Raw genomic sequence first — 24,344 nt, forward strand, 5'->3', positions numbered from 1 at the left:
AAAACAAGGGGGGGGGGGTGAATGTGGTGAACTACATTTACCTGTCTGGACACGCCCCCTGCTGACTGCTCCTGTGGCTCCTCCCACAGACCCCTGTATAAAGGCGGTTGGAGGCACTGCTCCTCCCTCAGTCTCCAGGATGTTGTGTGGTGGTCTCTTGCTACTAATCGCGGTCTCTTGCAGCTAATAAAAGCCTATCGTTTGCCTCCTGTCTCCGAGAGTTATTGATGGTGCATCAGTTTGCAAGGAATTGTAGTCAGAGGCCTCCTGGCTATTGTTCTTAGAAATAGGTGGAAAGAAGTGCAATGGTCATTGTTGTGGTTCATCCTGAACACTGGTGTAACTCTGCACTCTATGTGATGTTCCCAGGGACGTATTCTGTAGCAAACACTGACTGCTGCTGGAAGACTGCCAACTCAGTGAAAGGTTCCCTCTAGCCTACTTGGAACCAGATAACCTTTCAGTGCAAGGAGCTGCCTGCAGTCAAATGTTACAGACTGACATGTTCCAGGGTCCGGGACCATGAGCTGAGGGACACATTGAAGTTTAGTTCAGCTCCCGTGAGGCTCCAGGAGAAAGTTCATGGTGTAAGATCCTGCCAGAATTGCATATTCAGGAATGAAAACCCTTGCAGTCATATTGATTAAAAAGTAAATATTATAGTATGGTTCATACTGAGAATATAAATACACAGTATTGTATTTAATTGCAAGTTTTATGAATACAGTAAACTTAAAAAAAATTAAAGCTGAATGCTCGGAATCCAATGACTGTTGTGGCAATGCTTCACTTCATTGCTTCCAGCTACTGGGCCCTTTAAATACACATGGTCTGCCTTGCATTAAAGCAGCAGAGGGTCCACAAGGAAATTAACCTCAACAAGTCAATCAGCCTGTCTGCCAAATACACCAATGTACGAACAATTGATTGGATTATCCAAGCTTTTCACTCTTGTAATACAAATCTTCAGACCAATGTCACAGTTCATTATTCCTATTCTATTCACATGTAATCAGAGTTTCCAATGAGGCTGCTTAAGTTTTAATACAGGTCTCATTTATTCAAATTCTAACCTATGTGTAAGCTTATATTTCTTAATAACCCTGCATCCCTTCACATTTTTAGATTTCTCTGTAGCTTGTTTATTTCTTAGCTGAACAAAATGGCAACTGATGAGGTCTCAGCCTCCCTTGTTACATTTATGTAACTACTTGAAACTTGAGAGTGAGCAATATACACTTTTCAGTCTCCATTAATTTCCCTTAGCCTCTGGAATGTAATGTGGTTAGATATTCCAGTCAAGACTGAGGATTCAATCTATTATTTATTTATTTACAAGTACAGTGTGGGAACAGGCCCTTCTGATCCAGTGAGCCAAAACTGTTCAATTACACCGTGTGACCATTAGCCTCCTAACCCCTATGTCTTTGGAATGTGTTTCTTGTGTTATGTAGTTTCTGTGTTGTTATATAGAAATCAAATTGTTGCTACACTATTCTGCTGCTTGGTATCTGACTAATCATCAGATATTTCAGAATAAATGAATTGTTTCTGCTTGTACTACATACCCTGTTAAGTAATACAGTCAGACATAAGTGTTGCAAAGAATGAGGTGAACCCAAGTGCAGAACACAGGCACGGAGATTTAGTTAGGATGCAGGCGTGAACGGCAAACAGGCGGGGGAGCAGAAAGGCAGGAGACAGGCAGAATTTATCCTAACACGGAGCGGCAGACAAAACTCTTCTCAGCATGGAGAGACAAAGTTATGCAGGCAACCCTCGATGCTGAAGTAAAACTTTATAAGACTTACCTTAACCTGGTGAGGCTGGGTTTCACAGGTAAACCTCGGAACTGGAGTTGAACTTAGAAAACTGATCTTGAGACGAAGAGACTGAGTTTCACAGGTAGTTCTCGGTATTGGAGCAAAACTTAGAACACTAAGTGGCTGGGAAACTTTAATTACCACACAGGCAACAAGTGGTTGTAACACCGGGGTTCTTATGCTGCCAGTCTTGATGGAAACCAGGTGTGTCGTCATCAAAGAGAATTAGGAGCAAACCGTAAGGGGATTAGGAGAAAATAGGGAATTAACAGTCGGGACTGTGACAGTACTCTCCACCCCTCCTCAACGGGAGCCTCCAGGCGAACCACCAGGCTTTCCCGGATTGTCCCGATGGAAATCATGAATGAGGGAAGGGTCCAGGATGAAGGAGCAGGGAGTCGAGGAGCAGTCTCCCTGGCTGTATCCCTCCCAATCTACCAGGTACTGGAGACCCCTGCTTCAGTGGCGCACATCCAGTATTCGCTGGACGGTGTACGCTGGCTAGTCATCAATGATCCGGGTGGGTGGAAGGGGTTCGGCAGGCAGGCGCGAAGGGCTGACAGATACAAGTTTTAATTGGGAGACGTGGAATGTGGGAAATTTCTTTAGCTATAGGGTGGTGAACTTGTGGAATTTATTACCATGGGTAGTTGTGGAGGCCAGGTCATTGGGTGTACTTAAGACAGAGCTTGATAGGTTCTTGATTGGACATAGCATCGAAGGTTAAGTGGAAAAGTCCAGGATCAGGACCGGGGGAAACTAAAAGGATAAACCATGATTGAATAGTGGAGCAGACTCGGCGGGCCAAATGTCCTAACCTCTGTTCCCATGTCTAATGTATCAGTATTACAGTGGAGTAAAGGGAATAACAGGCAAGAGAGGGGAGTTGGGCAGAGTTGATTGGACAGGAATACTGGCAGGTATGACAGCAGAGCAGCAATGGCTGTAATTTCTGGAAGAAATTCAGAAAGCACAGGATATATATAAACGTTGTACATCCTAAAGAGAAAGAGAAAGTCAAGATGATACAACCATGCTAAAAAGAGAAATCAAAGCCAACATAGAGCCAAAGAGAGGTCATAAAATAGAATAAAAATTAGTTAGAAGTTAGAGGATTAGGAAGCTTTTAAAAACCAGCAGAAGCCAACTACAGACATCATTAAGAAGGTGAAGGTGCAATATGAAAGTAAGCTTGCCAATAATGTTAAAAAAGAGACCAAAAGTTTCTTTAGATACATATAGTGTAAAAAGAGGTGAGAGTGGACATCAGACCACTGGAAGTCAATGCTGGAAAGGTAGTTATAGGGAACAAGGAAATGGTAGATGAATTGAATATGTATGTTGCTTCAGTCTTCACTGTGCAAGGCATGAGAAGAATGGTGGACATTGCAGGTGTCAGGGGTCATGAAGTGTGTGAATTTACCATAATTAGAGAGAAAGTTCTTGGGAAACTGAAAGGTCTGAAGGTAGATAAGTCATCTGGACCAGACGGTATACAACCCAGGGTTCTGAAAGAGGTGGTTGAAGAGATTGTGGAGGCATTAGTAATGGTCTTTCAAGAATCACTAGATTCTGGATTGATTCTGGAAGACTGTAAAATTGCAAATGTTACTCCACTTTTCAAGAAGGGAGAGAGGCAGAAGAAAGGAAATGATACATGAGTTAGCCTGACCTCAGTGATTGGGAAGATGTTGGAGTTGATTATTAAGGTTGAGTTTTTGAGGTATTTGGAGGCACATGATAAAATAGCACATAGCATGATTTCTTTAAGGGAAAATCTTGCTTGGAATTCTTTGAGAAAATAACAAGCAGGATAAACAAAGGAGAACTGGTTGATGTTGTAAACTTGGATTTTCAGAAGGCCTTTGACAAGGTGCCACACAGGAAGCTGTTGCAAAGAACGAGGCGAACCCAAGTGCAGGACAGAGGCACGGAGATTTAGTTAGGATGTAGACATGAACGGCAAACAGGCAGGAGACAGGCAGAATTTAGCTTGACACGGAGCGGCAGACAAAACTCTTCTCAGCACGGAGAGACGGAGTTATGCAGACAACCCTTGATGCAGAAGTAAAACTTTAGAAGACTTACCTTAATGCGGTGAGGCTGGGTTTCACAGGTAGACCTCTGAACTGGAGTTGAACTTAGAAAACTGATCTTGACATGAAGAGACTGAGTTTCACAGGTAATTCTCAGTATTGGAGCAAAACTTAGAACACACAGTCCTAAGTGGCCAGGAAACTTTAATTACCACACAGGTAAAACCAATGATCTGACAACTAGTGGTTGTAATGCCGGGGTTCTTATGCTGCAGGTCTGGATAGAAACCAGGTGTGCCGTCAACAAAGAGATTTAGGAGCAAATGGGGAATTAACGGTCAGAACCGTGGCACAATCAACGGGTATTAGGAGAAAATAGGGAGTTAACAGTTGGGACTGTGACAATAAGAGTGCCAAAAAGTATAACCCCTAAAGATAAATTGAAAAATAAGAATCAGAAAAGTAATTATTATCTTTAGGCATATCCAAAAATAAATTGACTGACTTCCAGACACATTGATCTGATATAAATCAAGAAGTTCTAAATAATTGTTGAACTGAAATGTTCAAAGTTTCCAAGGCTTGAAGGAAGTACACAACTCTGAAATTCTTCTCCAGGGAGCCATGAAACCAAGAAAGAAAAGAAAGTCAGCATGATCATCAACCCCCAAATCCCTCATCTCTGCACAAAAAATGAATAAAAATGGAACAGGCAGCTTGACTCCCAAACCACCCTCTCCCACACACAAAACAAATGAGGAAGACTGAGCAAGAAACACAGAATATAAAAAAAATATAAGACTGAAAAAAGGCCGATAGTCCTTATCCAAAATGCAGAAAATCTGGGCCACATTTTCCAGGCACAGCGACAGACCTTTCCCTCTCTGGCATTAGAGTGATCCCACCAGTGATCAAAATTCAGTCTCACCTCTCTGTAGATGGTGATCAAAAGGCAGATTCCCCTCACCGACAACAGAGTGATCCCACCAGCAATCAAAAGGCTGGCAGCTGACGCTCCCTTTCTGTTTTTGTCTCGATGTTTCAAACTCCCTCATTGCTCTAATTGGCAAACAATGGAAGCTTTAATCAGTGAAATGGAGTTGAACATCAGGTCGCACCCAGTCCCTCTGCCTTCTCACCATGAGATTTGTGCATGCTGCCTCTGCCTCGTAGAATCATCTCAGGGACCGCAGAGTGCTGAAACACTCAAATAATCTCCAAACTGTAAATCACAGTTTCCAACAGTTCCAGAATCACATTCAAGATGAAAAACAAATGTAAAGATATAAAAGAAGTGAATGTTAGCTGCATTCCTCCCTCCACTGAGGCTTCCTGACCTGCTTCCAAACTTTTTAGTTTTCAAATTTAATATTAAATCATGCAAATGTATAGGGGGACGAAACAATGACAAACTACTGAGTAAAATATAAAGCTCTAAAGGAATTTTGTTGGCTTTCAGTTTAGTATCTTTGAAATACCTTTCAAACTCATTTTGTGGAATGACTGAAACAGCCAAGCCAGTATACAACTCTATTTTAATTAATTTGCCGTTCAGTTCTGGTGTACGCCATATTGCTTGTCATCTGTTAATTTTCAGATTGTAATTCTTAAGGCTAAACAGTTCTGTGTCACAGTCATCATTATCAGGTTTTTTTTTAGTCAACAGCATGCAAATTAGTACTCTTTTTGGAGCTACAACTTTACTTTTTAACTTTTTGTCTTCCCTGAAATTCAATTTATTTTTGTCTGCCCAACATGCTCTTTGTATGTGTCCTAATTTGTTATATTTTCAAGTTTCACCTTTAAATTTTCATTAACCTGGTGTAGGTAAGCCCCTACCACACTGGTAACACAATTTGTTTGGACAAGCCAGTTTCTGATTAGACATTGTAATTTTGTTCACATTCACTTTCATTCCTGATTGCAACTCAATTTCATCTCTGTCTGCTGTTCCCATTGATACAGCTATTTCAACTGCTCCTTTAAATTTAATTTGTGCTTCAGTTCAGAGCTGTTTTTGAATGCTTTCTAGTGAGATTCCACAATCTAAAACCTTTCTCAGTGCATCAAGCCCACAATTGAACTGACAATGCTCAGTCAATCTCTTTAATTCAGCTATGTATGCTAAAATAGACACCCCTTCCTTCTGTTTGATTCACTTATGAAACCTATAGCATTCTGCAATCTATAATGGTTTTGGTTCTAGCTGTTCCTGCAATACTTCCACGATATCAGCAAAGCTCACTTTGTCTGGTTTTGTTGGAGCAGTTAAACGCCTATGCAAATCAATACTGTTGAATTAGCTATGTGTACAAGCTGATGATCCATTGAGCAGTTAAATATGTCTATGTTTCCAATGTAGCCAGTCATTTCTGCTCTTTTTATGATTATTATCACCTGATATTCACTATTTATGAACCCATGCATTCTTCCATTTTCTGCCTTTGTTTTACTCTATCATCATTTCTTTTGTGAAGAAAAATCACTGCTCCAAGGAAAAAAAAACTTAATGCTCTTTTCATAAACTCAAACATCTCGCTGTACTTTAACAGGTAGGTAGTCATCTAGAATTTGTTTGAAACTTCCTCATCACAACTCATGTTTCGTAACTCCAAAACATAAAAGCAACATGAAAAACAATTGAGCCAGGAATAACTCATATATGTTCATTTCTACTTTATGCAAGGTGCACACCTATCACGTGGTGGAGTGATGACATCATTTATGTATTATTTATGAGCCACAAAGCACTATGTAAACAACACAAACACTTAATCACATAATACATTTACTAAACTAAAATATTACAGAAATATTAAACACCGAGCAGAGGGGTGAAAGCAGACATGCAGTAAATGGAAGAAATACGAGTGAGGGCTCCAGCAACTGTAGCAGACACATCTTCTGATAAAGGAAGTCACTTCAGAAACCTTGGAATGAAAATACTCATTTTGAGAACAGTTACAGCAGAGACAGCAAAACTGAAAGAAAGGGATGGTGTGTTTATAAGAGATAAAAGGAGGTGCACTCAAGGTAACTGTGGGAGTCTATGGTTTTATAATAGATCTTGGTGGATAGCTTGTCTCTTGATATGGAAACAGAGATATCCAGATAAGCAAGAGAAATGTTAGAGATGGTGATTTGAGGGCAGGGTGGAAGCCAATAGCAAAGATCATAAAACTGACACGTTCCTCATGACTGCAGGAAACAACACCAATGCAATTGTTGATGTAACAGAGAAAGAGTTGAGGGGGGCTGCCAAGGAAGTTTTGGATTAAAGATCGTTCCACCTAATCGATGAAAATGTAAGTGTATTGACGTTCAATAGGATTGTCCATAGCTACACCTTTGATTTGTACAAAGTGGGAGGAATCAAAACAGAGGTTGGTGAGCGTTGGTGAGGTCACTAAGAGTGTTAGTGAGGGGGAAGCGGCTGGTGCTTTGATATTAGTGGCTTGATTTTGCTCCAAATTCCAACATCTGAATTCTGTTGTGTCACCACTTTCAAGGTGTTATACAGTAGGTTATTCTTGAAACATGTTTCAATGAGGTGATGTTATTCCTTCTGTAAAGCCCCCTTTGGAGCAACACAGAGGAAGATAAATTGTCTCTTACAGTGCCTATAAAAAGTATTAACACCCCCTTTGGAAGTTTTCATGTTTATTGTTTAGCAACATTGAATCACAGTGGATTTAATTTGGCTTTTTGACATTGATCAATGGAAAAAGACTCATGTCCAAGTGAAAACAGATCTCTACAAAATGACCTAAATTAATTACAAATATAAAACACAAAACGAATGATTGCATAAGTATTCACCCCTTCAAGTCAGTATTACAGCCTGTGTGGATGGGTCTCTATCAGCTTTGCACATCTGGACACTGCCAGTTTTCCCCATTCTTCTTTACAAAACTGCTCAAGTTCTGTCCGATTGCATGGGGATTGTGCGTGAACAGCCCTTTTCAAGTTGAACCACAAATTCTCAATTGGTCTGAGGACTGCTCTCTGACTTGGCCACTCCAAGACATTAACTTTGTTGTTTTTAAGCCATTCCTGTGTAGCTTTGGCTTTATGCTTGGGGTCATTGTCTTGGTGGAAGACAAATCTTCTCCCATGTCACAGTTCTCTTGCAGATAGCATCAGGTTTTCCTCCAGGATTTCCTTGTATTTTGCTGCATTCATTTTATCCTCTACCTTCACAAGCCTTCCAGGGCCTGCTGTAGTGAAGCATCCCCACAGTATGATGCAGCCACCACCATGCTTCACGATAGGGATGGTGTGTTTTTGATGATGTGCGGTGCTTCGCTTACACCAAACATAGTATTTAGTCTGACGGCCAAAAGGCCCAATCTTGGTTTCATCAGTCAACCTTCTTTCAGCTGATTTCAGAGTCTCCCGCATGCCTTCTGGTATTAGCTGAGATTTCTTGTGAGTTCTTTCAACGGTGGCTTTCTCTTTACCATTAGCTTATAAAACTGTGACTGGTGAAGCACCCAGACAACAATTGTTGTACGCACAGTCTCTCCCATCTCAGCCACTGAAGCTTGTAACTCCTCCGGAGTAGTCATAGGTCTCTTCCCTTTAGTCCTTTTCTTGCACGGTCACTCAATTTTTGAGGATGGCCTGCTCTAAGCAGAGTTATAGCTGTGCCATATTCTTCCCATTTCTTGATGATTGACTTAACTGTACTCCAAGAGATAGTCAATGACTTGGAAATTTTCTGGTATCCATCTTCTGATTTGTGCTTTTCATTAATTTTCACAGAGATGCTTGATGTTCTCATGGTGTAGTTTTTGCCAGGACGCTGACTCATCAGCAGTTGGACCTTCCAGATACAGGTGTATTTTTAATACAATCAATTGCAACACCTTGTCTGCACACAGGTCTCCAAAAACAGATCTCTATTTAGCTAATTATGTGACTCCTAAAACCAATAGGCTGCACCAGCGATGTTTTGTGTATCATATTAAAGGGTGGTAAATACTTATGCAATCAGTTAATTCGTGTTTTATATTTGTAATTAATTTAGATCACTTTCACTTTGACACAATAATGTCTTTTTCTCTTGATTAGTGTCAAAAAGCAAAAGTAAATCTAGTTTGATTCAATGTTGTAGAACAATAAATCATAAAAAACTTCCAAGGGGTTTGAATACTTTTTAAGGGTACTGTAATGTTCCTGAGCAATCACGTTTTATAATCTCCCATTTTTATTTTTAATTTTTGGAGCTTTTCCAATCTTTCTGGCTGAGGAAAGTCCATCTCTCACCCCCATCCTCATCACATTCTACAGGGGTTGTATTGAGAGCATCCTGAGCAGCTGCATCACTGCCTGGTTTGGAAATTGCACCATCTCAGATCGCAAGACCCTGCAGCGGATAGTGAGGTCAGCTGAGAAGATCATCGGGGTCTCTCTTCCCGCCATCACGGACATTTACACTACACGCTGCATCCACAAAGGAAACAGCAATATGAAGGACCCCATGCACCCCTCATACAATCTCTTCTCCCTCCTGCCGTCTGGGAAAAGGTTCCGAAGCATTCGGGCTCTCACGACCAGACAGTTTCTTCCCCCAAGCTATCAGACTCCTCAATACCTGAAGCCTGGACTGACACCTTGCCCTACTGTCCTGTTTATTATTTATTGTAATGCCTGCACTGTTTTTGTGCACTTTATGCAGTCCAGTGTAGGTCTGTAGTCTAGTGTAGCTTTCTCTGTGTTTTTTTTTTAATACGTAGTTCAATCTAGTTTTTTTGTACTGTGTCATGTAAACCATGGTCCTGAAAAACGTTGTCTCATTTTTACTATGCACTGTACCAGCAGTTATGGTCGAAATGACAATAGAAGTTGACTTGACTTGACTTATCAGTCACTAACTGCTCCCCACTGTCCCTCTCCTCATGCAATTCCACAAACTGCAAAGCCCTAACTGAACATTCCACCCCTCTGACTACCCTGCAAGCAGAGGCAGAATGCAGATGTACGAACAGGGAGCCATGATTAAGCAACAGCTTCTTTGTCAGATCTGGGTTACATGGAGTTCAGTAGGTAACTCTGTCATCATTGTCAGGGAAACACAGAGATTGCTGTTTCAGTTGTAACAAAGTGGAACTCAGAGCACAAGATTGCATATGCAGACAAGGTACCATGTGGCAAGGAAGACAACTTAAGAAGCAAATACAGAAGGGTTCCCTGCACAGCATAGAAATGAATGAAAACAACAAAGAATTGATTTAAACAATATTCGTGCCAGTGATTGCAATTAACTAACAAAGAGATTTCAAGACCACCATCAGAGTAAGTCTCCAAAATCTGAAAATAAATGCAGATTTGGTAGAGGTTTGCTCAGATATGGGTGAGACAGGTGCAGTCAAAGGTTCAAGAAACACTCATTAATCAGCAGCAATATACTGAGGTGAAATGCAGAAGATTTGGGGGAGTGAAAGCATGCGATTACATCCCAAAGGTATTCTCAGCTCAGTGGTGAGACAAATCTTATTGATGGTGAACGTTCATGAAGGTGATAATACCATATGGGATAGGAACAGAATTAGGGCATTTGGTACATTGAGGCTGCTTTGCTATTCAATCATGTCTGATATATTTTCCCTCTCAATCTCATTCTCCTGTCTTCTCCCTGTAACCTTTGACACCACTAGTCACTGGCAACCAACAAGAAAGATGGTTTCTTTCATTCCTTTCCTTTCATTCCTACTATTTGCCTTCTGCCTGTTAACCAATCTTCCATCCATGCTGGTATCTTTTCTGTAATACCATGGGCTCTTAACTTGTTTAACATCCTTATGTCTGGTATGTTATCAAAGATATCTTGTATTCAATACTCCAGTAATTTCTGAGTAATATTGTAATGATATTATTTGATTAAGCATTCTTTGTTTACATCATTCATTAAGGGTTATATGTAAAAAGTACATGAATGTCATACGTTTTTACGCCACCACGTCATATGTGCATGTCTCACTAAAGAAAACTTAAGTAGATGATTTATCCTGGGGAAGGATGTTCCACTAACAGAAGCAGCATGAATGCAGTGATGGGCTTTGTTTCTTGGAGGACACAATGACAAGATCAAATTCAAGAGAGCAACTAAACATGGAAAATGCTGATGGATTGTTCTGTTTGTCCTTGGAAAATGAAATACCTGAAAACTTTTACAAAAGAGGACACTGCTCTTGACATATTCTCCCTAATGCAAATCAAATGTCTCCTTATTACGGCGGAAGTGATCCAAGTGGAGACCAGAAAACATCCCACACTGTCTCAGATCTACATAACCATCCATAATGGTTGGAATATGCAGCAGAAATTCCAGCTCCCCCAGCGCTTGGATGAGCTTGCCCTTGATAGGAGTTGCTTCATGTGGGGATTGGGAGTTGTTGCACCATCCAAGCTTAGAACTAAAGTGTTGGAGGAGCTACTTGCTGCTCATCTAGGCTTGGTTGAACTGGAATTGTTGGCTTGAAGCTTTGTTTGTTAGTTTGGGAAAGATCAGCAGATCGAGCAACTTGCAATGAACTGTTCAGAATGCCAAAACTTCCAGAAGAAGGGTGTTCAGAGCTGTCAGAGCCATCTTCTGCAATCCTAGGGTCAACTCCTACAACCACCATGGAGGAGGCCCCAGAACCTGACATTGCTCCATAGCTACAAGTCTCACCTGCCTAGCAGAGTGACCACACCACCCCCTCACTCACAATCAGGAAAATCTCTATCTTACAAGAGTAAGAAATGCTCCACAGTGATTAAATCTTTGGGCATGAATGGGCCAATTTAAAATTTTCTGTGTCTTGGATGTCTATATGGTAGTTGTACTTTTTGTATGCTGTGTGTATAAGTTGACTAGAAATCAATGCATTACATATCTTGAATTGAAATGCATTCTATATTGAGTTGGAGTTTATAGCTAAGCAGGGAAAAGTGTTGTGTATTTATCATTTCAGAAATATTTGAGTAATATTGTAAATATATTGTTTGATTGAGCATTCTTTGTTTATGTAATTCATTGTGGGTTACATGTATGAAGTACATAAATGGCATAAGTTATTATGCCATGACATCATTAAAGAAAAACAAAATAGATAAGTTATCCCTGGCTCCTGTGTTTTTCTTTCAATTAGTTTTTGGAGTTATAAAACATAACAAAAGGCCTTCTAAAAATACAAGTGAACAACACCCACTGACTCTCCTTTGTCTATTCTGTCTGGTATTTTCTCAAAATTTTTTGATAGATGTTATCAAGATTTCCCCTGAAGAAAACCATGGTGACATCTGCCTATTTTATCATGTGCCTCCAAGTACCCTGGACTCTAGCATCTTCCAAGCCACTGAATTCAGGCTTACTGGTCTGTCTTTACCTTAAGCTCCCTAACCCAATTTTGTATTGCCCTTTCGCTAATGGTGTTAAAATGGCTGGCTGTCTGCAAATTACTTCTCTTGGTATACAATGCCAGCCTGATTTTCCCAATCTACCTACAGTAATTAATGAAATCTCCCATGACCATTATAGCATTGCAATATTTACATGCTTTTTTCGCCTCCTGTTGTAATTTGAAACCTACATCCTAACTATTCTTAGGAGTCCTATTGGTGCACTTTTATCTTGGAGTTTCTCAACTCTACCCAGAATGATTCTACATCTTCTAATCCTATGTCACTTCTTCCTAACGATTTGATTTATTTGTTTATCTACAAAGCCACCCCACTCCTTCTGATCAATTGCCTGTCCTTTTGATACAATGAGTATCCTTGGATGTTAAGCTCACAACTATGATCTTCTTTGAGCTATGACTCTGCGATGCTCACAGCTTCATAGCTGACAACTTTGAACTGCATGTAGACACAGCCAAGTCTCCCCTGCAGTGGCTACATCTTTACTGCCCACAGCCTTGGGAAAACAAACAGCACAATCAAAGATCTCCACACGCCCCTGTCATTCTCTCATCTCTCCCTTCCATCTGGCAGAAAATCAAAGTAGCTTAGGAGCATGTAACTCTGAGGCTCAAGGACAGATTCTATCCCATTGTAGTAACAACCTTGAATAGACTTTTTTATATAATAAAGATAATCCCATGATCTGTCAGTGTGCTTCATCATGGACCTTGCACTTTACTTGTCCACCTGCACTGTTATTTCTCTGTAACTGTAACACTATATTGTGTGTTCTGTTATTGCATTTTCCTTTGTGCTGCCTTGATGTATTGACATGATGAAATGATGAGGCAACAATAAAATCCATTACCAATTACATGGAGGAAAATTCAGTCCCTAAGATCTTCCAGACTGTTAAGAATCTGATGCTAGAGGGTATGACTGACTGCTGCTGTAATAAAGGTGATACAGTGATGCCCAGGACAAATGAGGAAGAGAACATGCATTCTCAATGAGTCTTTCAAGGCTCCATGGATGCACTGTTAAATTGAAACAGAATAGATGTGTTCTTCCTTAAAAGTAGCTCAGCTATCTGTGTTTAACAGACAACGAGAATAGATTGCCACATACCAGAGAAAATGTTCCAATGTTGAGCACCCACAGCATTGAAAACATGCTGCAATAATATGCCAGGTTCCTATTGAGCCTTGCCATACTATCTGTACCCAGGAAGGATGAATCCAAAGCGATGATCATTGCAAGGCAAACCATAGAATTGAGTTACTCTTGGTCCAACATGTCACAAAAAGCACTGAGATGTCCCTCCAACTTTTCCAGTACGGCCTTTGTACTCAGTTTGTACATGTAAGAGTCATGAGTGACCTATAGCAAATATGCATCACCTGTTAACAAAAGAAGATAAAATGCACATACAGCTATTGACTTCAGTGTTACTTATTTTCACAATTTTCTCATAGGAACAGTATTCACACCTGCCTAGACCACAAACTCTTGCTAATTATTTTCAGACCAATGTCTGCCATGCCCAGAGTGACAGCATCAAGTCCACAAAGCTGGGCAGTTTATTTTCTCGGTACAACTTCAAAGTTTTGCATTTCAGGATAAAATGATCACACACATGACAATCCATGAAGAGATCAAAGTAAATTTGAAATGTAAGGTATCACACACTATGAGCTATTGGTGATGAATTCCCAGTCACGGATGAAGAAACTACATGGGCCAATCAGGGATGCTGTTCTAAAGCAGGTGCAAGGACAAACCTTGGCTGGGTGAAACAAATCTGATTTCAATTTCACTGCGGTTCTCCAGCCTTCCTACCACCAAAAAATTAACACTAAAAGGGTATGTTAAATGGCAAAGCTCTGTTGTTATTCTCAGATACTTCTAGAGTCAATATCTTCTAGATATTCTAGTACTTCTAGAGTCAACCAATGCTCAATATCTTTATGTAAATCATGTTGTTTCCTGGGTATATATTGCTTAATGATTGTTACTTCTTTAAGTATATTATCATGAGGTGGAATGTTGTGCAGTTTTTAATACTGTTCAGAAAGTTTCCAGATCTTTCACTCTTTCATGAGGCTGTGGATTTACATGTTAATGAAATCTACATCTAGAAATCTAAATTGTGGGCCTGCAACCTTCAGTGTGATCTTAAGTTTGTTGTTTCTTTCTCATAAGGCAGGAATTCATTCCATTTTCTGGTTGCCTGATGATTGTGAGCTTTGTCGATTAAGGCATCGCTAAAATGAGAATTAATAACTTAATGCGGACTCATGGAACTTTTAGAAAGTCTGCCTAAAGGAGACATGGATAAGCCGTTTGGGTTTCATGATCATTTGCTAGCAGCACGAGCACATTTATTGAACAAGGGACTTCCTTTCCAGAAATATTTAAAGTATTGAATACAAGTTATCAGAATTGATATGGTTATCAATACATATTGCAGAATAATAAAGACATGGAGAATACAGCATGGAAAGAGGCCATTTGGCTCAATGTATCCATGCTGAACGTGAAACAGAAACAATCTCTTCAGCCCACAACATTCAATATCAACTCTAATCCTGCATTTGACACTTTTTCTAATTCTCCCCGTATTACTGATCCTGCCATACAACAAATGTTATATTCACCCTAACTAATTAAGGCATTATGAAGAAGCTACAATTCCATAATTTTAAAAGACTGTATACTTTTTCATAAAAAGAGGAAAGTGAAATACTGGAAACAAATTTGCATAAAATGCAGATATTTTTGATTCAAAAACTACAGTATTATTCTGAATAAAAATGGCGATGACAAGTAAATGAATATCACTGAGTGCTATATGCTGCCTTTAATATCCAAGAGTGATTTCAACTTCCACATCTCTTTGAAAGTCCTACATCACACTAATCCATTAGCAGCTGACATTCTCAAGCAGTAGCAACTCAAAAGCAATGAAGGAGAAAAAAACATTTCTCAGATAGCAAAGCCTCCGACATGCTATCATGAAGCATTGGAAAGATATTTTTGACTGATGAAGAGGCTCTCCAATTCAAAGAGAGAAGCTGTGTATGTGAATATGTCACTGAGGATGTGAATGTAGTTTTATTAAAAAAAGATTGGAAAAAGGGAAGGCTCTGATCTATATAGGACCTTTTACATGGTCCCACAACACTTTGCAATCATTAAAATTCTTCTGAAGAGTACTCACTGTCATTCCAAGAATCAAGCCTTCCAAATTATTCAGAAGCCCCCATAAATGGTAATGTGATCACGGATTGACATGCAGCTTTGGGGTTTACAGGCTGAGGATGAAATATTGTACAAGATGACAAGGATAACAGTCTTTTCTGGAGGAGTTGGATTCTTTACATCATCCTGATGGGCCCTTTGTTTATTATTTCATTTGAAAGAAGGTGTCTCTGACAGTGTAGCTCTCACTCACAATTTCACTGGTGTTCCCCTAGAGTTTTAGACTCAAGTGTCTGAGAAATTGTCTTTTCACTCAAAAAAGCAAAAACGCTGTCTGTTGAGACACAGGATGTCCATTTACAAGAGGTCAGCAATGTAATTTTGGGATTACCAAACGTTATGTGGATTTTCTGGTGTAGTCTGTTTTGTCGTGTGCTTTTGTGATATCATTCTGGAGAACGTTGTCTCATTTTTTAACTGCATTGCATTTGTGGTTTCTAAATGACAATAAACTGAAACTGAACTGAACTGATCTGAACTGCAATCCAGCTGAAACAATCTGGCAGAAAATGAGGAGAGAAATCTATTGGCTTTAAAAACATTTCCAAGGTGAAGCATAGTTTTCACAGTAAAGGAGCAGCATAGGACACATACTGTATGCTCAAGATAGAAAGTTGAAGTAGAAAAGAATATATGCAAATAGAGTTTCCCTTGGCACAGAAAAATAGATAGATAGATACTTTATTCATCCCCATGGGGAAATTCAACATTTTTTTCCAATGTCCCATACACTTATTGTAGCAAAACTAATTACAAACAATACTTAACTCAGTATAAATGATATGCATCTAAAATCACCCTCTCAAAAAGCATTAATAAATAGCTTTTAAAAAGTTCTTAAATAGTTTACTAAAATACATTGAATGGTAACTTAAGCTCAGTCCTAACCCCGGCACTTTAACATATCTTACCCCTGGCGGTTGAATTGTAAAGCCGAATGGCATTGGGGAGTAATGATCTCTTCATCCTGTCTGAGGAGCATTGCATTGATAGCAACCTGCCGCTGAAGCTGCTTCTCTGTCTCTGGATGGTGCTATGCAGAGGATGTTCAGGGTTTTCCATGATTGACCGTAGCCTACTCAGCGCCCTTCGCTCTGCTACCCATGTCATACTCTCCAGTTCTGTGCCCACGACAGAGCCCGCCTTCCTTACCAGCTTATTAAGACGTGAGGCGTCCCTCTTCTTAATGCTGCCTCCCCAACACGCCACCACAAAGAAGAGGGCGCTCTCCACAACTGACCTATAGAACATCTTCAGCATCTCACTACAAACATTGAATGACGCCAACCTTCTAAGGAAGTACAGTCAACTCTGTGCCTTCCTGCACAAGGCATCTGTGTTGGCAGTCCAGTCTAGCTTCTCGTCTAACTGCACTCCCAGATACTTGTAGGTCTTAACCTGCTCCACACATTCTCCATTAATGATCACTGGCTCCATATGAGGCCTAGATCTCCTAAAGTCCACCACCATCTCCTTGGTCTTGGTGATATTGAGACGCAGGTAATTTGAGTTGCACCATATCACAAAGTCCTGTATCAGTTTCCTATACTCTTCCTCCTGTCCATTCCTGACACACCCCACTATGGCCACTAATGGTAACAAAAGTTTAGCAAATAAGGGACTAGGTGAGTGAAAGGCAGCTCTGAACATTACACTATGAATGCCATAAATTTAAAAAGATCAGTTTCCTTGGGCCAACTGATCTCTCTTGATCACTAGGACAAAAATGGCCAATCATCTTCAGATTAGAAATTTCTATTGTTCCATGAAGAGGCAAAAATAGATTTTGCTAACAGAGAGAAATTTTAAAAAGTGTGGCTTTAGACAAGTTGGCTGACAGCACAAAAGTCACGCTAAGCTTTTTAAAAATATTCTAAGACTTATAATGTCCTAACTAACATTTATTGCTAATTGGAAAATTGCCTATACTTTGCATGGCTTAAATGGTGGAACATGGCCTGTATCTGTTGAGAAATATGCAACAGAGTTAGGAAAAATATCATAGTTTTCTAATTCAATGGAATGTGCCATGTCCAGATTCCTGAGGATAACAGCTTTTCCCTGCAGATGTTAGTATTTGGTACTAATACATATATGTTAATACTTTATAAATAAATCATTAACCTGGAATATCTTCTTCTATTAAAAGAATGGAAAGGTCTGTTGTGCAATAGACCATTCAACAACCAGATGCTGGATTATCTCTGCAAAATTCTGAGGTGTTGCTGCATGGGTCATTAAGTCCTATTTCCTGCCTGTACTATGGTCCCTTTCATGCACAGGAGATACACAAGTAAATACGCAGTAAGACTAAAATGGAGACTGTGCTGGATGATCTGTGGCAGGAGAAATACTAGGAGTCAAAACTTGGTCAGTATGAGTTGTGGAGGGGTGACGTGCTTGTACATAGTTAGATCCAGGTGGTGAGGGAATGGGGTATTTACCACAATTTATGGTCTGGTCCTTGGAGGGTTTGCTGGACTACAGAGGCTTTGGCTAAACAGCAGCGCTTGAAGATCAGGGCCTGGCATTATTGGAAGGTGCTGAGAACACAAGAATTCACAGCAGGGTAGTTTGAGGCTGCACTGACATTCAATAAGATCATGGCTGAATTCATCTTGGCCTCTATTTCACTTTCCTTCCTGTTTCTCAAAACTCGTGATTCTTGTGCAGATCAAAAATCTGTTGTCTTGGCTTTGAATATACTCAGCAATTCAGTCTCCAAAGCTATCCAGGGAAGATTCACAAATTTCTGAGAGAAAAAAAGTTACTCTTCACCTCCAAAATAGATTCTTCTCCAATATTTTTCTAAAACCTTTAAGCCTAATTCTTGATTTTTCCACAAAAAAGGTAATTGCCTTAGAACCCCCTTAGAACTTTAATAAGGTCATCACTCATTCTTCTAAATTCCACTGAGTACCTCAACCCTACTCATATTCTCTTCGTACACAAATCCTTAAATCCAGCTTTATGATCAGAAATTTTGTTCAACAAATTTGAGTTGTTTATGGCTGCAACAAACAAGATAATTAAGGCTAATTATAAATTGAAGATACCTGAATTTTTAGCAGGCATTCAAAAGTATGGCACAAACCATTGCTAACTAACATAAAGGCTCATTGGGTACAAATATAGTAGTGTGGGAGAGAAATGATTAAAGAAGAGAAAATAGTGAAAAGGAATAACTGAATCATTATCAGGTTCTTGAGCTGTTATTAACAGAGCTTTGCGAGGATCAGCAGTTGATACCCAGTTATAGATACCTTGGAAAAAAATGTAAGGGCAAATACATTCAAATCTGGCAATGACAAGTTCAGGTCTGAAAGTGAACAATGAAGTGTAGGGTAAAGGAGCAAGTCAACAAAAAGGAAATGATAATTTTTTTTGAATGGGCAAGAAGATGGGAGATTAAAAATCTATGGTGATTTGAAAAATGGAATGTTCCTAAAGGATAATAATTTTTACATTGTTAGGGTTAATGTTAGGGTTAATTCGAGACCGCCATTACAGGTCAGGAGTGGCTCACGTAGTAGTCGGAGGCCGGAATGCGAGGGAGGGGGGGAGCGAAACTGGGGATTCCGCTACACCGAAACTACTAGTGCCACGCGATTCAGTTAACAAAAGAAACAGGTAACTCGTGAGCATATGGCTGCGGGCCACTAAGATGGACACAAGTGCCCGATATTACCTAATATGTAGCGGGGGGTTGTGCTGGGGGGGAAAAGGGATATAAATAAGAGCAGATAGTAAGGGGAAGTTGGAAAGCGCGCTTTTTGCAGCGACTCCGTTGATTGGCTGTGCCAGTTACGATTCTGCCAATAAAGCCACGTTTTGCTATATTCCGATGTTGGTTGTCTCTCTTCCAAACGAACACAGGGCATAACTTGAGCCCAACATTTGGTGACCCCGACGTGGGGAGGGAGAGACAACACAGGCTGACGGGTCCGACGGCAGACAACTTGCGGCCGCGTCTTGAATAAGGTAAGGAAAGTGCCTGTTATATCTAAGACTTCCACTAGATAGTTAAATTACTGAGTTAGATCTTGACTGCTGACGGAACCTCACCAACCCCAAATTACCTCGTGAAAGTTCATTCCAGGTGCGGAATCGTGACTGGTAAGTACTTATTTTTCTTAACCGTTTTAGCAGGATCCTCCGCCCGTGGAAAAGTCTTCTGAGTGAGGGGAGTTGAGAAACCCGCCGCCCAAAAGGGCATAAAAGTCTCAGAAGTGAGGAGGAGAAAGTGTTCCGCGGTACACCTTAGTGCACGGGGATATTGACGGCGCCTACCTTAGACTGGTTGTTAAGAGGAGAAATCTCCCACGCGAAGGTCAGGTTTTGAAAGGCGACTGTCCCACATTTGATCCTCTCTGTGCACTAGGGAGCCATGGAACACTTCAACTTTAAGTTACCAAAACTCCGACACCTGCGTGTTGAACACCCCGGTGTCCCGTGGTGGCGACTGAGCCTAAACCACGGCACTAATCTTACATCGCAGCTATTGTTAGATAATGCCATTATGGACCCCAACAATGTACTTCAGGTACTAGACCAGGCACCCCACCAGAAAGACCACCTTCTAAGTGAGGTTCGACGCACCCTTGTAGACCCCGTTCACATGACTAAAATTTTGGATAACCTGGCAGCGAATCCCCAAGCATCTGCCAGAACAGTGATAAAGTTAGGTAATCCGCCCCCTACCTGGGAGGGAATTAAGGCCCCGCCACACAAATGGAAGACGGAGCTCACAATGAGTCTGACCCCAAAGTGGGAGTCGCGGGATTGGCCTGAGAAGGGATCAATGCAATCAAACTTTCCGCGTGGCATTGGACCTTTAAAAACCGTGGCCCTATTGGGCACCGCCCGTCCGGCGAGTACAACCGCGGAACTGGGGTTTGTGGCGTTCCACCTCACGTATCCCCCTGATTCAGACTTCACCCAAAAGGAGTCCGCGACTGTGGCCCCCGCCACTGTCGCTGCAAATAGACCACGCACTGGAGAGGTGCTCCAGAGCGTCAGACTCACTCGATCTCCCATAACAATACAGTAAAGGAGGGAGAAAAGAAATTACACATGTTAGAAAAAAGCCTTCAGGCGTGGAGAGACAAAGGATGGTTCCCAGCCGATGACCAACCATTTCTGACCCTCTCCTTGCTGGCTGAATTTCAACTTCGTGTCCTCGATGATCTGGAAAACAGATGAGGGGAGGCAAAACGAAAGTTATTTGGAAAATCCAAGTCCGTAGCCAAATTAGAGGATGAGGATGTGTATCTCAAGGAATTCCTGTCCCGGTTCCAGGCGCATGCGGGGAACTCCGAGCTCCCGCGCCCCACCCCAAGGGAGTCAGCCACATGTCCAGACCCCGAGATTGATCCCGCAGACCCAGAGTGGATCATAGACCACCAGCCTCTTTACCCACCGTTTCCCTCCGGATGGTCTAATGCCTCTCACGCCCTGCATAACATTATCCCAGCAACGGCCCCTCCACCATATGCAGAGCCCCCCCCAGCCACCCAAAGCAGATCTAGCACCATCAGTCCCGTCAGCCCCACAGGAGAATGTCCAAGCTCCTATGATGGAAATAAAAGGTGGTATTATTGACGTAGAGGACCCCATCCGAGAACATATGCTCACCCTGCTGACGCAGCACAGCCAGCAACTAAACGAACTCACTGCCCTGACAGAGGAGGAGGCGAGGACTCTCAAGGCCCATGTCGCCCTCCCGAGGGAAGGGGAGGACTGGCCAGATTGGTGCCTGCCCTCCGAACCTCCCCACTCAAGAGTTATTCCAGCGCGTCGCCCAGGCTGGCCGACATGCCGCCCTCAGGATTCTAGGTGGCAAGGGAGACCCTGAGCTGAGGCGACAGACCGAGCCTCAAGGGCCTCCAGAGGAGGACTCGGTAGTAGTCACAGGGTATGGACTGCATGCCACACTGGTAAAAGGCAGCCCCGTCCATACATCAGACCAACGAACCCGACCCCTCGGAGGATAGGGATAGCATGGACGCGGTTAGCACGCCGGGGGATGGTGTCTCCTGGCCGGGTCTACAGGGCCCCCTACTGGCCACACATGGGGGAGGAGTAAAGTATGTCCCCTGGGCCCGTACTGATCTGGACACGTTAATAAAAAAGCTGCCGCCACTAGCAAATGGGGCGGCGGCGTGGATACGGACCTTTGAGAGGGAGACCTGCCAGCACCGCTTAGCCCTAGCCGATATACGTACCATATTGCTGAAGGTCCGGGCGGAAGAGGCACTGAGCCAAGCACAGAAGCTGGCAAAGTGCACCCGCGCAGATGAGTCATCCCTATTTGACCCGTCTAGGAACCGGTTTTGGGACTCCCTCCCTAAAATCTCCCCACTATCCCCACTAAAATCTGCACAGACAATGGCACCCACTTTAAAAACGAACACTTGGCCAGAGTAGAGGGCGTTCTAGGGATAACCCATCGGTTGGGCAGTGTCTACCACCCAGAAAGCCAGGGTCTAGTGGAAAGAGCAAATCGAACCATAAAAGACAAAATTGCAAAAGTAATGGCGGGTACCCAGCTCACTTGGGTGGAGGCACTCCCACTGGCTCTGATGTCCATGCGGCAAGAAAAGAATGGGGAAACTTTTCTAACACCACACGAGATACTAACCGGGACCGCGCACATCGCCACGGTGGGAGGAAAACTGGGAGACAATGAATCAGGACATGACCCAATACATGAGAGTCCTGGGCCAGATGGTGAGGCTCATAGCTAAACAAGTCAGGAATGCCCACCCTGAGGATGCAGCCCCCGAGCTGCCGCTAAAAATAGGAGATGAGGTCTACCTGCGGCAACCAGGGCGCTCCTCCTGGAGCGAGCAGCAATGGCATGGCCTGTACCCTGTTACAGAAATTTCAAACAATACACTCAAGGTGGGAAGGGAGGGGGACAATAACTGGCACTATTTCTCGCACTGCTCCAGGACAAAGAAAGGAAGACCGATTGATCCCGACTCCGACATAGAGGAGGAGGAAGCCGAGGAGGATGACGCCATGGAAAACCCTGATATGGGTAGGAGTGATGCTCCTAGGTAAGGCGCCGATGGCTGAAGCGAACAATACAGGCCCGGATGGATCACCGACCAAGGGTTTGACTAAATTGCGGTCCCTGGCCAATGAGCTAAAGCAACAATCGGGAGTCAATAACCCAGTGCTGGATTGGTTGAACCGTACGTTTGGGAAATGGGGGGTCCTACTTGGACAGTTGGCTCTAGGACTGTCTATTTCAATTGCTATCTTTATCACGTGTGGTTGTTGTTGCATACCCTGTATCAGGACCCTAGTTGTCCGAACTATAGATCGAGCCTTGACTGGAAAGGATGGACCTCCACCGGCGTACCAGGCACCCTTGTTCCCGGTGGAAGGGGAGATCGAGGCCCTCCCAAAAGCGGACGCAGTATGGGAGAACACGGACTGGAATGGGCCATGCCAAGGAGGAAATTGAGAGTTGCTTTTGAATAAGTCTTCTGAAATGTTGCATGCTACTTGTATAAATTGCGTATGTTTAGGGAACCCCTACCCATATTTTGTGACCCTAGGTCGGACAAATCAGGATATGCAAAGAGGGAGGACACGCCAAAGAGTGCCGGGGGACGCTCACCTCTCTGCCTGATCCCGACAGCCGCGGAAAAGCTTGTAAGGGTTGTGGCCTCTGGGGGGCCAAGGGAGGGAGTGTTAGGGTTAATTCGAGACCGCCATTACAGGTCAGGAGTAGCTCATGTAATAGTAGGAGGCCGGAATGCGAGGGAGGGGGGAGCAAAACTGGGGACCCCGCTACACCAAAACTACTAGTGTCACGCGATTCAGTAAACAAAAGAAACAGGTAACTCGTGAGCATATGGCTGCGGGCCAATAAGATGGACACAAGTGCCTGATATTACCTAATATGTAGCGGGGGGTTGTGCTGGGGGGAAAAAGGGATATAAATAAGAGCAGATTGTAAGGGGAAGTTGGAAAGCGCGCCTTCTCCAGCGACTCCGTCGATTCGCTGTGCCAGTTACGATTCTGCCAATAAAGCCACGTTTTGCTATATTCCGATGTTGGTTGTCTCTCTTCCAAACGAACACGGCATAACTTGAGCCCAACAACATACAGTGAGACCTTGGTAACTTGGTTCATAAACTACAACAGATTATCATGCAGCCACAACAAGTTATTTGGTAGGCAGATGGTAAGCTGGATTTTTTTGGAGTACTGCATTAAGGACACTGTTATAATTGTACATGGTTTTAGTGCAACTATGCTTGGGGACCATGAATATTTTGGCTCCCATTTCTAAGGAAGGGAAGAACAGCTTGGTCAGCAATATCTAAATTGATTTCTGGAATGGCAGGTCTGCCCTATGGGAAGAGGGTGAATATGAATGAATTATATTCATTGGAGTTTTGAGGAATGAGAAGTAATCTTGTGGAAAATTACCTTGAGTCAGATCAGCTGAACTCATTGGAATTCTCTTCTCCAGAAGGGTGTGTATGCTTGATAAGTGAGTATATATAGGAATGTGCCTGGCAGCTCTTTGGACTGCAGGAGAGTTAAACAATGCAGCAATGAGTGGGAAAGATGATGAGATACAAATCCAGCCTTGATCCCATGAGCAGTCTCAGGTGGCTGTGAGGGTTTCTATGATATTATTGTGGAGATAAATGTTGGATTGTGGCGACCCACTTTCTATGCAGGTGAACCGGCTCACAAAATGGCGCACGCGTCGGCAGGGAGGCCAGCCCTAAAATGGCGCTGGGCCTTCTTCACCAGCAAGGGCAGAAAGCCTGCATGTGGGAAGAGACTTTTGTAGTGCACCCCTGATGTT

At 42.4% G+C, this 24,344-nt stretch overlaps 1 protein-coding gene and 1 long non-coding RNA gene across 3 annotated transcripts in view; one reads left to right on the forward strand and one right to left on the reverse strand.

Moving 5' to 3' along the window:
* The window catches only part of LOC140739078 (uncharacterized), a 30,796-nt gene extending 19,285 nt beyond the window's left edge, over positions 1 to 11,511 (reverse strand). Inside the window, exons 1-3 of the mRNA XM_073067024.1 lie at positions 11,299 to 11,511; positions 3,912 to 3,992; positions 1,812 to 2,012 (exon numbers count right to left, since the gene is read on the reverse strand). Of these exons, the coding sequence (XP_072923125.1) occupies positions 1,812 to 2,012; positions 3,912 to 3,992; positions 11,299 to 11,511 (495 nt within the window). The remainder of the gene's footprint in view (positions 1 to 1,811; positions 2,013 to 3,911; positions 3,993 to 11,298) is intronic.
* A 7,566-nt stretch (positions 11,512 to 19,077) lies between these two features.
* On the forward strand, positions 19,078 to 23,569 carry LOC140739438 (uncharacterized). 2 transcript variants are annotated; one of them, XR_012101635.1, is made up of 3 exons: positions 19,078 to 19,138; positions 19,385 to 19,489; positions 22,462 to 23,569. It is a non-coding gene; the product is annotated as an uncharacterized lncRNA (long non-coding RNA). The 2 variants fall into 2 exon arrangements; XR_012101634.1 differs by lacking the exon at positions 19,078 to 19,138 and having other exon boundaries at positions 19,181 to 19,489.
* Positions 23,570 to 24,344: the final 775 nt, after the last annotated feature.

The sequence above is a fragment of the Hemitrygon akajei genome, chromosome 15 (genome assembly GCF_048418815.1).
Source record: "Hemitrygon akajei chromosome 15, sHemAka1.3, whole genome shotgun sequence".
Classification (NCBI taxonomy): Eukaryota; Metazoa; Chordata; class Chondrichthyes; order Myliobatiformes; family Dasyatidae; genus Hemitrygon; species Hemitrygon akajei.